We start from the raw sequence: 15,589 nt of genomic DNA, 5'->3' as shown, positions 1-15,589 counted from the left end.
GATCTATCAAGACTGCGTGTTAGCAGAGCTTTGAACCATATCTGTCTCTTGTGAACTCCCCAAAGACCTTTTAAACTCAAAAGCCAGGTTTTATTAGAAAAAAAAAAAGCTAGAGCATTCTAAGTGACTCCAAGTGACTAAGGAAGACAGAATAGAAATGAGGAGTGTCTTACAGAGTTCCATTGTAACACTTCACGTACCTTAAAAGGATGCAACATAATTTTAGAAACTAAGCACAGCCATAACAGGTGATTTACAAATGCCGTATGCCAAATAGCATTCTAAGAAAAGACACTACTGCTGCTTTGCAATGGCAAAGTGACTGGCAAAGAACCTGACTGGCAAGGAACATAAGATCTACCATTCTGAATGCCAGATTCCAACAATGGGACACCACTGAGATCTCAAACACTAGGATAGATGTTGTCAGGCAGCATAAGATATATTTTTACTCAACTTCTCTTTCATTTATGTTTTTTTTGGTGAAGTTATATGAAGCAACACTAAGTCCTAAAAAATCAAAGCGTATGCAACCGCACTAATTCTGACGATCAGGCTGCTCAGTAAAATAATTCACACTTAAATTCTCCAGGATTAAAATTCAAAGACATTTTCAAATCAGGCATCCAATCCATTTTACTCATTTAGACTCCAACCCTGCAGGACTTCTGTAAAATAAAAGAGAGGGAGAAGGTGTGTTTTGCAGCTGATGAGTTTGGCATATGTACTGTTTTACCAAAGCTCTGACTTGCTCAGGATATTAAATTATAAGAGATCTTGTGCTTATTTTTCCCTCTTTCTACCTTGTCTATTTGGAATAAGCCTTTGAATTCCATTCTCCTGTAACATTAGAGAGTGCTGTAGCCACAGTCACCAGGTATTCTATGGTTAATTTCACTCCTCTGGGGAAGTTATTGCATGGGATATTTTTATTTTTTTTTAATAATAGTTTTAGTGGGGTAAATGAAGAAAAAAAAAACAGACTGGCTAATTACTCAGGCACTTACACAGAATATGTGAAAAATCATAGAAATTCAATAAATCTATGTGGCACTATGATTTACAACAGCTACTTACAACAACAGTGAAGTACCAGCCCAGTTGTGTCTCAGGTTTTTTTCCACATTAAATGAAATAAATATCCTGCATAATGCATAAACCTCTGAAAATCATTTTCAGACTGGAACAGCCTTCTTAGTTCCTGAGAGGTAACAATAACAACCATAATGCTAGCTGCCATCTGCCTACATCTTAAGTAAAACTTACAAACTTATCAAATATACTTATACAATTATACAAATAATACTTATCAAAATGTATAAGGGATAATGACCACTTCACAATTCCTTCAGTATGTCATCACCAGTGCAACAAATATGAGGTATCTGAGACTGCAACAAGTTCTTTCAGGATTTCAGCAATGCTTGTACACAAATTGTTTTAGAAGTTTGGATCTTTGAACTGTGAAATTACACCAGTTTTCCAGGGATGGATTCATGGACAAACTTCCACAGACATGTCAAAAGTTACCTACAATTTTCAGGCACGTAAGACTATTGAACTAGGTGCCTTTCTGCTTGCTCTTTCCTAAAACTCCAGTCAACCATCTGCTTGCTTGACTTCCTTTCTTTTTATTCTGATATAAGCAGCTTCCACCCAGGTCTATCCTCTGGACACGCAAATTATGGCACAGAGCTTACCAAAAAGTGCATTTTTTGCCTGCTTGCTTTTGCAAGTTAAAAGTTCTTGAGCAACCACTTACTATAGCTAATATTTACAGCTCCTCAGGTACTATGTATCATAAATTCCACCACCTGACATGATGACACAGATTGACCTTTAACTAACGTTTAGATAGATTCTTCTGTAACAACATAAAACCCCTTATTTATCCAGTTCCTGGTAAATCAACAATGCCATATCTAGTTTTCAGACAGCAGATGTTCAAAACCATTAATTATTTGCATGGAAAACTACAAAGACCTGAAGCCTTTACTGTATCCAGTTATTGTCTCACTTCCATTCATACCCTCTCAAGCATTTATCAGAGTTGCTTTATTTATTTTAAATTCTATTTTTTATTATTATTTCTACAATTATTGCTGTATATTTTGCCATTACCTTTCTATTAGGTTCTGTATGACCAATTTAAAGGAGGCTCTGAGGTGGTACGGTAAGGCTGACCTTGTTTGATTACCTTGTTTTTTCATGGGCTGCTTCCAGTTTTTCATGTGACACTGTGGAAAGTTTTTGGACGTACTAATCTCATGTCTATAAGTTAGTCTTTGCATATAAATGTTACCAAAATCCGGACTCCACTCTTGATGCCTCAGTTTCCATTTGTAGAAGGCAAAGCTATTTCCCAAAGCAAGACACAAGGCATTTACAGCATAAATTTGTAAATTAAGAAGCTGAACGTTTTTTTATAAGATGAGAGACAAGCTCTGTGAGGAATTATTTGCTCTTCTTTCTTAATCTGGCCCCTCAACACCGGCAAGTCATTCTTAAGCATTCCCTTCTTCCCATCATCTCAAATTTCATAGTAACATATTTCTTCATCAAAACAGAACTCAGGAAAAAAAAAAAAAAGGAAAAAGAAATTCCATTTGGTATGTCAAATTTCATAACATGCTGATACAAATAACTAAACTAAGATTTCTATTTGTAAAGAATTATGCAAATTTTTAGTTTCTGCTGTTGCTTTGCTGCGCAACAGCTATCCAGATGTATATGCCAGATAAATTCAAGATGGTAATTTTAGTTGTATTAAGCATAAATGTGACAAGGACATACTCTGCCATACGCTAAGAGCTTGTCAAGGGATCTCTTATTTCTCGTCCAAGATACAAAAAACCGGAAGCCTTCTTATACACCCTCCCTTGTGGTGACTTACTCACTGCTAGCCCATGACAAAAGTTAAAAGAAGAGTTTGCTGACAGTGCAATTTCTTCTCAAAAATACTTGCTCCCTCCCTGCCAAAAAAGTTTATATTTGGAAACTTTCTTCATCAAATGCTTAATTGAATCCCAAATAATAATAACAACAACAACAAAATACCTAATTCACTGGGGTGGGAGCCTGAGAAACATAGGCGTAAGTCTGTAAGACAGAGTTTTATCAATGTCAATGACAGTCAAAAATCAGGATGGATTTTGGTTTTGCCTTACAAAAAAATCAAAACCTTTGGGTTTCATATAAATCCTTGATGAAATTCAAAGTAGTTAGTGATACACTTGCAAATATTAATTCTATTTTATTACTACTTCTATTTTATTTCATATTTAGTAGATACTGACATGGTCATTAAAGAATAAGGAAAAGAATTAAACAACATCCTTACTGTACTCTGAATGAATACGGTTAATTCAAGCATTTCAATTATAGTTACAACGCATATATGCCAAGTCAAAATGTGACACTCACTGGAACAACCCATTAACATTGACAGAAAATATCTGATAAGGCAGATACATCATTAAAATGTATTTGGTTTGTTTTCATAAGGTAGCATAAGTCTTGCAACAGTGCTTGGTGAACTTCCAGATCTTATTAAATATTTATAATTAATCCCTACAAAGTAACATTTCACAATATGTGTTCTAATTAAAGGGACATTGTCAGTTTGAATTTTTTTTTCTAATTTGACCCATCTAAAAACTTCAAATTTCTGTTCAAATCCCATTTAGTCTGCAGACCGTACTCTTCTGCTTAAAAAAAAACTAGAAAACTTAGATCCCCTATGAAATTTTACAAAGATCTTTCAAATGATCATAAGCACAATATCAAATGCTCTCAGGTTAACACTTCTTGCTCTGTTCTAGCAAGCACCAACTGTTTGGAGGGTTTTTGATGTGAGATTAGCCTCCCCTTTGCTACTGCTGTTCCTATTCCATAACCCCTTCTTAATTTTTAGAAAGCCTATTTCCAAAAGGCATAAATGTAGCAAAGAATACAACATGTACTCATGACGGAAATCTAGCATTCAGTGGGACTGCGGGATTCGTTCCTTTGATGCAGCTCATTCTTTCTTAACCTCAATTTCTTTACCTCTTCTTCTTTTTTTTTTTCTTTTTCTATGAGATAAATAATTAATCTAGGGACAGGACATTTTCTCTGAACAAGTTTTCTTAACTCATACATCATGGTTCTGCTTTCCCTAAGTTGTATGTGAAAGCTTCCAAGAAAACCAAAGATTGCATGAAATAAGTGAGAACTGACACCATTACTCTAAGCTCTCCTCTACGTATTTCTCTAGAAGACCATGACTTATACTAAACAACCCCATTTTCATTCTCCTATGGCCAAATAAGAAAATTACACTTTTGCAACATGGTAAGTTTCAACTACACACTACACTTCACAACACCCCTCTTTATTGAGAAATGCTGTTATTAAGAGCAAAGCAAAGATAAAAACATATTTTCTAGACTGTATCTAGATTTTTTTAAAACAGTCTTTGAATTAATTCAAAGAAATTTAACCTTAATATCAACTATCTGAAAATACGGAACAGTAAAAAGTAACGTTAAGTTTGTTCTTTTATTAGAACAATCACGTTGCCACTACAGATAATTTTAAAGATAACCAAGTGTCATATATGATTGTGAAAAGTATGGGAAATTGACATTTACAGGCTGTCCTTAAATAAATAAGTTCAAAGCTCTATTTTCAATGTTTTAAAAAGCCACTACACAAATCACTGGTTTAGGACCCCCGAGAAAATAACTTCCAAATACATATGTATGAGCATGTCTCAGTATCTTCTTAACTGTGCTCATCTATGCAAGAGACACTTAAAATCAAATCCAAAATGTTTTAACTCTTTGTATCTTAAACATATTTTGTAAACAATTGCATTAAAAGATCTCATTCTTAGCTGAAGTCAGAGACCGCAGCCTACAGATGCCCCAAGTATCTACAGATGCTCCAAGTATCAGAAGGTAAACCTATGTTACTGTTTTACCTTGGATTAGACATGCAGTTTTGAAGCAAATCCACAAATTTTCTGCATTTACTGTGCTTTGGTTTACATCATGGAGCTGTCCTGTACCACTTGAACTGTTCTCTTTCGAATGAAACTAAATTAGAAGCTAAACTCCAGGACTGTTGCCTACTGCACTCTGTCTACTGAATGGGTCTGGAGTCCATAGGACCAGACAAACTACAGTAGAGTAAGAAATAAAAAAGAATAAAACAAAACCTCTGAAGCATATCTGCTGTGAACATTGGGTCTTCATTACCTTTTCACTCTACAGATCATTCGCTAATTGCTACAGCGGGGAGATCCATAATCTTTATTAGATGCTGACAATCTAAATTCAGGTTTGCATCTAATGTTTCAAAGTGGCATAATCCTCTAACAAGAAATCAAATCCCTGAACACAGCACTCCTGGTGGTCTGTGGTGGAATGGCTCTTGGCAGGGGGTGGGGGGTAGGGGGTAGTTTTTTCTTTCCTTATTTAATACCAACCCTGCTATGGAAACTTTCCCTGTAAAAGCTAGGACAACACTAACACACGTATGCACACACTCTCCCAAGACTAAAATCCCGATTTTGAGGCTGTTCGTAGGCGATGTAGATAAACCAAGGAGAGACTAACATTATTTCCTTCTGTGTAGCTTTCCTTGACGCACAGGCACTTATATGGTTCCATAGCTGCGTCGCAATTATCAGCATGGCCATGGCAATTACACCTGAAAGAACAATAGGTAGTGAAGAAAAAATTGTAACATGGAAACATATCGGTCCAACAATATATAACATGGTCACAAAGGCAGTTTTGTGTATTACATATTCTAGTTCTTTATTAAGAACTAATAAACACCAAAGAGAATGTTCTTAAGTGCAATAACCTACAAAAGACTATTTTACTCAACATATTTTTTAGTATCAACGATTGCTTTCCAAGAAAATAAAAACCAGCACGTAGTAGAGTTACTGTTACCTTATATAATGTGTAATGAAAACTATATTTCAGTATGTAACATTAATATGTAAAACTTTATTAAATAAATGGCAATTATTCATCAATATTAAGCCTTAGAGTGTGGCTATAGCTTTTCAAGAAATCTTAACCGCATCAAGCATAATTTTCCAGTTTAACCCATTTTGATGTCAGTTAAAATGTTCATTTCTTACTAAAATAAAATCTTTATAGAGTATAAGTTAATAGGCAATAATTATCCCACTCTGCTCTTCTGGAAGCATGGCAGAACTTTGCAAACTACAGCTGAAATAATGTTACTGTTACATAGTCACCAAGATTGTAGCTATTTTAGTAAAAGCATTATCCAAACACATCTAAATCAATAATCAAAACATAGCAGTGTAGAAAATTTTAAGGTAAATAAGACCTCTAATGGGGTGCTTTCTCTCAAAATGAGAACCACCAAAATAATTTCAGGAATAATACTTATTAACAAAAATCTGCACCATATGCTTCTTGGAAACTATTTCATTGCCAAATTTGCATATTATTTACAGGGCATAATTAGTTCTTTCACAAGACAGCAGACTTATCATATGCAATAAAGTTGTCAGTCACAGATAATGTAACACTTTTACTGGCAGCTGCCCAGTTTTAAAAGGAAAACTACAGATAAAACAAAGAATGAGCTCTGCATTAAGACTGTTAAAATTGCCATGTCTGGGAATCTATAATGAAACTTGGAAGAGCTACTGAAGTAAAGCACAAGCCATGGTTTCAATCATAAGCCTTTGCTTAGAGACGTTGGTAATTCCAAGGAAAGGACTCCTTTTGACAGATTTGTGTAATAAGTATAATTAATTTTAAAATAACATGTGAGCAAGTGTTTTAAAAAAAACAGTACACCAGTCATTTCAAACTTGATGCACTGCTTCAGACCAAATTCCCTTCTCATTCATAAATGTAAATGCAGAACAACTTTATTAAATTTTAGGCAGGTCATTATACATTTTGCAAAGCTGTAACAGTCAGGAGGCAGTGATAGGTCAGGGAAGAGTTCCGAAACACCTACCTTCCGCTGACTGTAACTTCATTAATTCCATAGTATCTATGCCTAAAATTTACCCAAGACTCATTAGTATGATATTGGCCGTGGAGATGAATCCTCACTTGTGTAGCTTTTACAAATTCTTGGAGAGATGGACTATTGTAAAAATCATTGTAACCAGGCCGGTGATTTGGTTCCGGGGTAAGAACACTAAAAGTTAGATTACCACGGGAATATGGTGTAAAGCTGTTTAAACAGAGAAGAAGACAAATGAACATGAAAATTTCACATATTTTACAGATTCTATCTCCTAATATCCTTTTTTTCAAAGAGGATCCCCACTTAAGTTTGTGTCTTTGAGAAACATGAACTATGCTTGAACTACATAAGGAAATCATTTAGATGACTAACATGATAATTAACATGCCCATACTGTTAATTATATACCTGCTAAACATATATAAAAACCGTATAAAAACAATTATATTTTGAATTCCAGAGTCACTGGACTGTATCATCTCATTCGATGAGTGCGCAGAGTTAGAAACACATGCCACCTTCCAGTGAGTGAAGTGCAAGAGAATTAAATGGAAAGCAGCAGGATTGAGAGGAAGACTGTACATTTAAGCCCAAGAACAGGAAGAACAGTCCTGAGAATTCAAGGAAAGGCTGAGTAAACAAGTATATATAAATTGCACGTTTGCACAATTTGGTATAAATCATATCTCATGTTAACATATTTACTAGGCAGAGTTTAGCTATGAGGAGAACTTGCCTCCACCAGAACTTCCCCTCCACAGAAAGTTAAATCAAGTATTTTTCCTCCATGACATATAGAGCTGTAATGAAAGTGTTAAGATGGGTACAAATGGCAGATGAATGACACAACTTTGTATGGAAGCAACAGAAGGAACAGCACAAGTACTTTAAGGCTGAAGGTCCCTACATAAGCAGGTCATCAAGATATTAGGGCACACATCTTCTCAGGAAACCAGGGAAACAAAGGAGATCCTAAAACAAGGGGCAGCCAATATTCAGACTAATCAAAGACTCAAGTCTCTGATAAGGAGATAAAGGACAGTGAACAACTCCTAATTTACAGAGGTGATACAGGATGGAGAAACAAAAACCTTAATCACTTTCATCTCCTAAAGGACACAAAAGAGTCAGTTCAGTACTAGCATGTGGTCACCAAACCAAGAACCCTCAAGGCATGGTAAGGTTTTCAAAGGAAAGGTCAATTGCTTTCCATGTCAACCCAAGGACTCCTGGCTAGGCCACCAGGATACAAGCACACTGGTGTCTAAATCCTGGACAGACAATTTGGACATGTCTTGGCATTTACAAGTACATGCCTATGAGAGACAGAGAGAAACCCGTTTTGTTTTACAACAAGCAAAGGTCTCAGCAGTGAGCTCTGCCACACTGCTGACGCAAATCTGGAGCATTGTTCCAACAGTAACTTCTCTTTTAGGTACACAGAATACTCATCGTTACAAGATATATTTCCTGTCTTTAAAACAAAGCTTTCTATACATCTGCTGCACCCAAAATCATTCATTCATATCACTTCGTATCATCATTTACATTGCAATCCAAGGGCAGAAACTACTTACAAAACGTTTATGGAAACGGTTCATACTTAACTCCTCAGTTCTTTTTAGAAAATATATAAATACGTATTTCTGGGATGAAAAGGGCATTACACCTCATTTGGGTTATTTATCCAAAAATGTTTGGCTTACTTAAGAGATTTCCCGTCTCCTCTACCCTGTGCTCCAAGGATTAGCAATAAAGCTCAAAGTCCTTTGCTGAAAACTGGTTTAACTCAGATGACTGTATGCTCCTCTCCTCAGAATACCAAACTCCTGGAGAACAAAGATGCTGACTCTTGAAAAGTCTTAGGAAGGCAGCAAAAGTGAAACAACAAAAAAAGCAAAATGTCTACAGCACCTGGTAGTGTATTTTCTCACTGATTCCCTGTCAAGTACTAAACAAGCCTAATATTGACTTGCATCTGAATTCAGGCAAGAGATAGTGCATTTGAATATATGTAGCGGTATAGATTCAAAAATATGTATATGTACATACATCCATGCGCAGAAAATGATAACGTGTATTAACTACATAAGTTACACGCTGTATTTATGAAACGTATATTGTATATATTATATATTTTTAAATTTGCACATGCTAACTGTCTAGTAAAAAGGCTTGCAAGATGCGTCTAAAAGGTAATGATCCTCCCCCAGTTTTGTTTTGGTTCTTGCTTAGAAAGATTAGAAAGCTTCAAGACACAATTTTCAACTCATTTCTTAAACTTTTTGCATGATTAGTAGTAGGGTTGAAAGATTGGCTTTTGTACTTAAGTTTGGCCTCTCTTCTAACCTTCAGAACAAGTTGCACTCTCAGAGATCAGAAGGTATACTTTCACACTCATTAGATTGTTTAAAACAATCTGTTACATCAGTACCTTCCTCCACTCTTCAATGTTCTGTAATTCCACTGACAATAGTCCCCCAAAACACAAGCATGCAAACTTTCAAAAGTCTAGCTCAGAAATAACAGAGGAATCAACTGTGTCACATTCCTCAATGTCTGAAATCTGATAAAAATGGCAGGTGACCATTTGGCAATCTTCAATCAAAAGGTCAGATTTGGGGTCTTTTACATACTCAGCAGCCCATAACAAACGAGTACATCAAATTAAAAGATTCTATCTCATTGGGACATAGAAATTAATTGTGTCAGGATGTGACCTGTTCAAAGCATCTGTACTATGCAGATAATACCCATTCATACCTAGGAAGCTGGAGACAGTTGACAGAGTCTGGTTTTTCCAGAGATCCATTGTTATCCATTCCAAAAATACTGCAGTTTTTAGCAAAATACTGCCAGTCTTCCCAGTTCAGATCATCTCTTTTTTTCCTTTCAATTCTTATTGCTTCAGGGTGTGGGCTAAAGAACTGCAGTATAATATAGAATACCTACAAGAAGATAACAAATTTATAAACTGATATTAATGCCTAAGTTGTAAAACAATGAGAATGTAAATTTTTGATGTGACAATATAATCTGTTTTACCACTCACAGACAGAAAAAGAACCAATATTTCAGTCCACATACTCCCAATTAAAACCAAAGATAACCTTTTTTGTTAAACAAGCTCTTTGATCTCTCAGACATTATTACACAGCCAAACTGTCGCATCAGAACTCCACTTTTTCTTGAAGAACATTTGAAAATACACTATAAAGTCAAGTCCACGATTTGTTACTGTAATATTATTTTGGCAGAACTGAATGGCATAGCTTTTTATTGCCAAATATTTGATAAGTTCTTTGATAACAGGTGAACTTAATTTATTTTTTTTTTTTAATTAGGAATGTCTCTATTTGTAGCTTGGAATCTCATCAAATACCCCGTGTTGTTTTAAAGACCACTTGACCACTTCCACTAGCATGCTGCTTATGCAGAAATGTGTGTTAAATAAGCCAAGTCTTAAAACTTCACAGGCATTTGAACTAAGTCTTTCTTACATAGCCAAAACCTGTCATCGTATTCTTTCCCTTCTCACCATTAATGACTAAAAAGAATAAAAGATAAGCTAGCAAGAATACATGGAAATTTGGTGGAACCCCTATTATGAATGCAGCCCCACTACTGATCTGTCCCTTCTTCCAAAACATCCTGATACTCTTCAACAGCATACTGAAGCGTTAGGTGCAATCTGGCCCCTTGGGGAACCTTGCCTGCTTATTTTATTCTCCTTCCATATTCCTCAGGAGGCTAAATTACCATCTCCAGAACATCAACAAAACAGAAATCTCATCTGATATGTCAGTGTACCCCAGACATATTAAATTCCATTTGACTGCAGTCAGCCTTCTACCAGAAGGTATAAAACAAGCACCTCAAGTTTTAATAGAAATTAAAATTAAAGTTGAAATTTAAAAAAGTAGACTTAAAAGAGAGCAACCAATTTCTAAATATTGGTGTCTTCACACAGGATATCCACTCTGGTATATCTGTTCTAGATTACTCCTTGTTAGAACAGCTGAGGCACATCAAAAGAGAATGACAAGCACCATAATGCATTCTATTGCCTTTTGCATTGTTTCATGCTGATAAAGGAAATTTTCTTCCTGGTCCTCTAAGGATAACATCTTAAAGCACAAGGTTTGAATTTCCTCAAAATTGTAATAAAATGTCTACAAAAATATTTTCCTAGTTTTGATTTAATAAACACCAAATGTAAGCTTCTCATTACCTGATACTGTCCATTTTGTAAATCTATTGTGATTGAAACACCACGATCCAGACCCACAGTATTAGCAAACACAGATGAAATCCAGGTGGTCCCAATGTCATCATCATTGATGTAATACAAAGGATGGGCTTCTGCATCCAACCTCAGCACTCTGTCATTAGTGGTGTCATCTGCGCCATTAGGGATGCAGTACCGCTGTATCAATGGATGTACCCGAGGATGACTTCCAGGACAGCGGCACTCAGATTGGGTATGCAGATGAGGAAATTTTCCAGAGAATACTTCCAAAATGTCTCTGTCACAGCATATAAAAAAGTAATTACATACATGATAAAAAAGGACAAGTGCCACTTTGTGCCTCTAAGCTCATAGATTAAACAAAATTCAGCTTACATTATAGTAGAAGCCCTAAAGGCCTGGTTTCGTCCCACATAAATGGGGCAATCAGCTAGGAAATCAGGCCTCCCAGGGTCCCTATGTAATCAATGGTAAGCGGCAGGCACCTTCAGAAGGTATCTGTGAAGAAGCACTCTGGAGTTGCTTTCATTGCTCCACAGACATATAGAGAGCCAAGGGAAATGAGGTCCTTGTTGGGGCGTCTAAAGCTGGGTAGGATGAATCGAGCCCTAGATGGAAGGATTTTTCTCCTTTTCTCTTAACGTTTTATTATGGCATCATATCTGATTCCAATCAGTGACCTGGACACTGGTCTTAAGCACACCATAGCGTTGGCACACTGCCTGTAACCACAGATGAGTTGAACGTTTGCACTCAAATCCTCCAAAAAGACCAGCTTGAGCAATATCACACTGCACCTTAGAAAATCTGGATAGAAATATTTTCACTTTTAACTAACTTTAATACAAATGCCCACTTTTTTAGCTGCCCCAGTCTGTGATCACTCTAGTTGCTTCTTACAGCCCACGTCAAAGCCATGGAGTCACTTTAGTTCCCTCTGACATCAGCAACTGAAATAGATACATAGATAGGTAGGCAAGCAGACAGATATATGAATGACACGGGCAGGTTACCTAAACCTTTATCTGCTCATCTCTGGTGTAAAAGAAGGATTTTGTAAACCCAAGAGATATTGGATTTTTAAATTATAAAACCCCTTACTTTTCCCATTTTACTATTTTATCAGGAATAACATAATTTTTGTACACTTATTAAGCAAATAGATACTTGCTAGCTGCCACTACAAATTCCACGGTACCCAAAGTAACAGAACCTTTTAGATAGCCATAGACTTAAATTAATTGATATGTAGGTAAGACTTTCCTTCGTAGTTTATCCCAGATAAACATTTTGGACCAAGTTATTTGTAGATATAAAACTACATCTACAAAGACGTCATTAGGTCACAACACTGTAAAATACCTTGTCTTTCAATTTTTAAACTTTATTAATTTCACTGACTTCAACTGTAGTTCAAAGAATTTGACAAGAATTGCTCTGAAAGAATACAACCAACATGATTTTCCTATAACTTGGAATTCAGATTCATATTTATACTTTAAATTCACAGGAGCTCAGCTCATAGTAATGTCCTGCAGACAGCTGAGCTCCTAGGAAACTGCTCTACATCTTACTGAAAGACTATCATTAAGTAGCCTTAAGGTCTGCAGTCACGAGTGTCATTGCATGTAGCCTACCCAGAAGCACCACACAGACAAATAGGACCTGACTACTTTTGGCCAGCTTGAATTGACTACATAAATCCAGCATGAGCTGGATAACAAAGGTAACATTTCTCTGTAATGCACTAGGAAGGGAGGCTGGAGGGCAACAGAAATTGCAGTGGCAACCGTAATTTGGCCTCAGGAATGGAGGAAGTCAAAGCAATTGCCCAGGGCTACACGGGCTGAGCTCGTGAAATCATTGGCAGCTTATGGTGACAATCTAATATAGAAAGCAATGAACAGTTAAGACAATAGCACCTTGGGGTAGGGGTGTGCGCGTCCATGCGGGGAGCATCAAGAATACCTGACATGGATGTCTGATACCATGGGTAAGCTGAAACCAGAGGAAAAGAACTGCTAAGCAAGGGAGCCAAGCTCACAGCCACGAGGCTGGTAGGCTGACCCATTGGAGTGCCTGTCATCTTAATGTGGATCACTGGTATTTGCATGGTCTAAACTGGACCAGCCTGCTATGCTCCCTTCCTAGCCCTACAGTTTACATGGAGCTCTGGGAAAGCTTGGTAAGTCTCATCCAGCAGGACTAAGTTTATCAACACACATGATTATGTCAGAATTATGATGAGTTGATAACACCTAGACAGTTTATAAGCATTGAAATCTAGCAACTGGATCTACTCTCTGCAAGAACACTTACTAAGTCAGGTTGTAACAGGGACAACAATAACAAGGAAAGCACCCATTTATTACTGAGTGTTGAGTTTTGCTACATATATGCTATATATACTGCTACATATACTATCTATATTTAAGCAACAGTTCAAAAGCAAAACATATTAAGTTGTTGAATTTATTTTAACTCAAGATTTTTTAGATTAAAAATCATCTTTGAAAGGAGTTTCAGTAAACTACATCATCATAAGACATGTGAGAAGGATTCTACTTTGGGAAATAAGCATATTGTTATCTATTGTTTCTTCTCACCACACCCTTAGTTTTTTGCAAAAACGAAGGTTCTTTACCTGTTTGTAAGTGCCACTGGATAAAATCGAAAATCTTGCATTCTTCCAACAAATTGCTCTAAACCTAAGAAAATATACTATAAATAAGTAATCTATTGAGCAGAAGGCAGCTTTGCACTGCATGAGAGCACCTTTAATTCAGCACTGAGAGATCTCTCTTGCACAATTACCCCTCCTGAATGAAACCATCTTGGACCTGGACAAAACTATAGAGGGCAGTGACTTAATTTTTTTGATAAAAAAGAATGATTTATAATAACTTTATAAGAACATTTTGTACCTATCTCTTTTCTGATTAGAGAGGTGGCACAAGGATCGGCTCATTAGACAGAAGTAATGAGCCAGTCCATGTGCCACCTCTAATTAGAGAAGAGATACAGTAGGTACAACTGTACCTATCAATTTATACAATAAAGATAAAAAGCATTTAAAAATATTCCTTTCTTTTAAACATTTATCAGTTATCCAGTATTCAGAACCAAAATCACAACAAAACACATTTCCAAACAGAAGCTTTAAGAAATGGGGCACAGCATGACTTACTTGCCTAAGAGCACAATGAAGTGACATATAGTTATATTTAGAAGTTAACTTCAAATTGTGTGTGTTCCTGAAGAGCAACAGTCAGTGTTCTTACATCTGCAGAGCCAAGAATTTGTGAGGAGCAGCAAAACATCCCCCAGCTGTAATGCAATGATCATGTCATGCTGTAGTACATATAAAATTTGAGATGTATACGAAGAGTAACGCTATCAGGCATTACTAGAGGCTGAGGGATTCTTCATTCTGCTAGTGGTTTACATGAGTATTGATAGAACTGAAGAACATGAACAGCCAGAGGTCTATTCCTGACTCTAGAGAGGAGTGTAGTCTAGTGGCCATGCACAATCCCATTCTGAAACAGTTTCATATATCTACTCAGAAAAACTATGATCATAAATAAATGGAACATGTCACTTTTCATACCTATGTTTTGGAGAATGCAGGAAAACCTACATATATGCAGTAACACATAGAATAAATTATGATGCTACAGGATCATCTTCCAAACATCTATCTTTCAGACAACCTTTTGAGAAAGCTAGTTGTACAACAGGAATTTTCTCCTGCGGGAAGATACTACTTCCCAGCATATAGGTAGCTTAAAATGACACACATGTTCTTTAACCACATTGCGCACATCTTATTTTGAATATTCCAGTGCATTCCACTCAAATACTACAAGATTTACCTGTGAAGCTTTGTCCAATTTGCAATGTACCATCACCATCAGTATCTGCAAGTGTTCCCACAAGAATCCTTGAATCAAAAGGTGTGTTATCATCTTCCCAGCCATTCAAGAAGAAACTAATTCTGCTGTGATGCACCTATAGAATCAATGTAAGCGGACAAACACAAGCTTCATTATGCAATCACTTTGATTTCTCTACATATGGTGTCTATCACGGATTAAATGCTAACATTACTTCAACCTACTTGCTGCGTGTCTTTATTTTCAGTGCCTGCTGAAAATAGTTACCTCTTTCTCCGTCCATCCATTAGCAATCCAGTTAATACGAGCATCACTCAGATGTACAGAGTATAAAATTTCCACCTTGGTTAAATCAAAGAAGAAACTACAGTACAGTGATCTGGCGGGGAGGGGGAAGAGAGGAGAAGGAGAAGGGTCTGTTTCACAAGAT

At 36.4% G+C, this 15,589-nt stretch overlaps 1 protein-coding gene across 4 annotated transcripts in view; it reads right to left on the bottom strand.

Annotated features, from left to right (window-relative positions):
• Positions 1-15,589, bottom strand: part of USH2A (usherin) — a 394,302-nt gene that overhangs the window by 343,075 nt on the left and 35,638 nt on the right. For 3 of the 4 annotated variants that reach the window (XM_074579436.1, XM_074579435.1, XM_074579437.1), the window contains exons 4-9: positions 15,139-15,274; positions 13,908-13,971; positions 11,246-11,540; positions 9,778-9,962; positions 7,000-7,221; positions 5,601-5,694 (exon numbers count right to left, since the gene is read on the bottom strand). In XM_074579436.1, the coding sequence (XP_074435537.1) occupies positions 5,601-5,694; positions 7,000-7,221; positions 9,778-9,962; positions 11,246-11,540; positions 13,908-13,971; positions 15,139-15,274 (996 nt within the window). Of the gene's footprint in view, positions 1-5,600; positions 5,695-6,999; positions 7,222-9,777; positions 9,963-11,245; positions 11,541-13,907; positions 13,972-15,138; positions 15,275-15,589 lie in introns of those variants that run through there. The other variant, XM_074579439.1, reaches the window with a different exon arrangement.

This window comes from Larus michahellis, chromosome 3 (assembly GCF_964199755.1).
Source record: "Larus michahellis chromosome 3, bLarMic1.1, whole genome shotgun sequence".
NCBI lineage: Eukaryota > Metazoa > Chordata > Aves > Charadriiformes > Laridae > Larus > Larus michahellis.
This window is presented reverse-complemented; position numbering and strand designations above follow the sequence as displayed.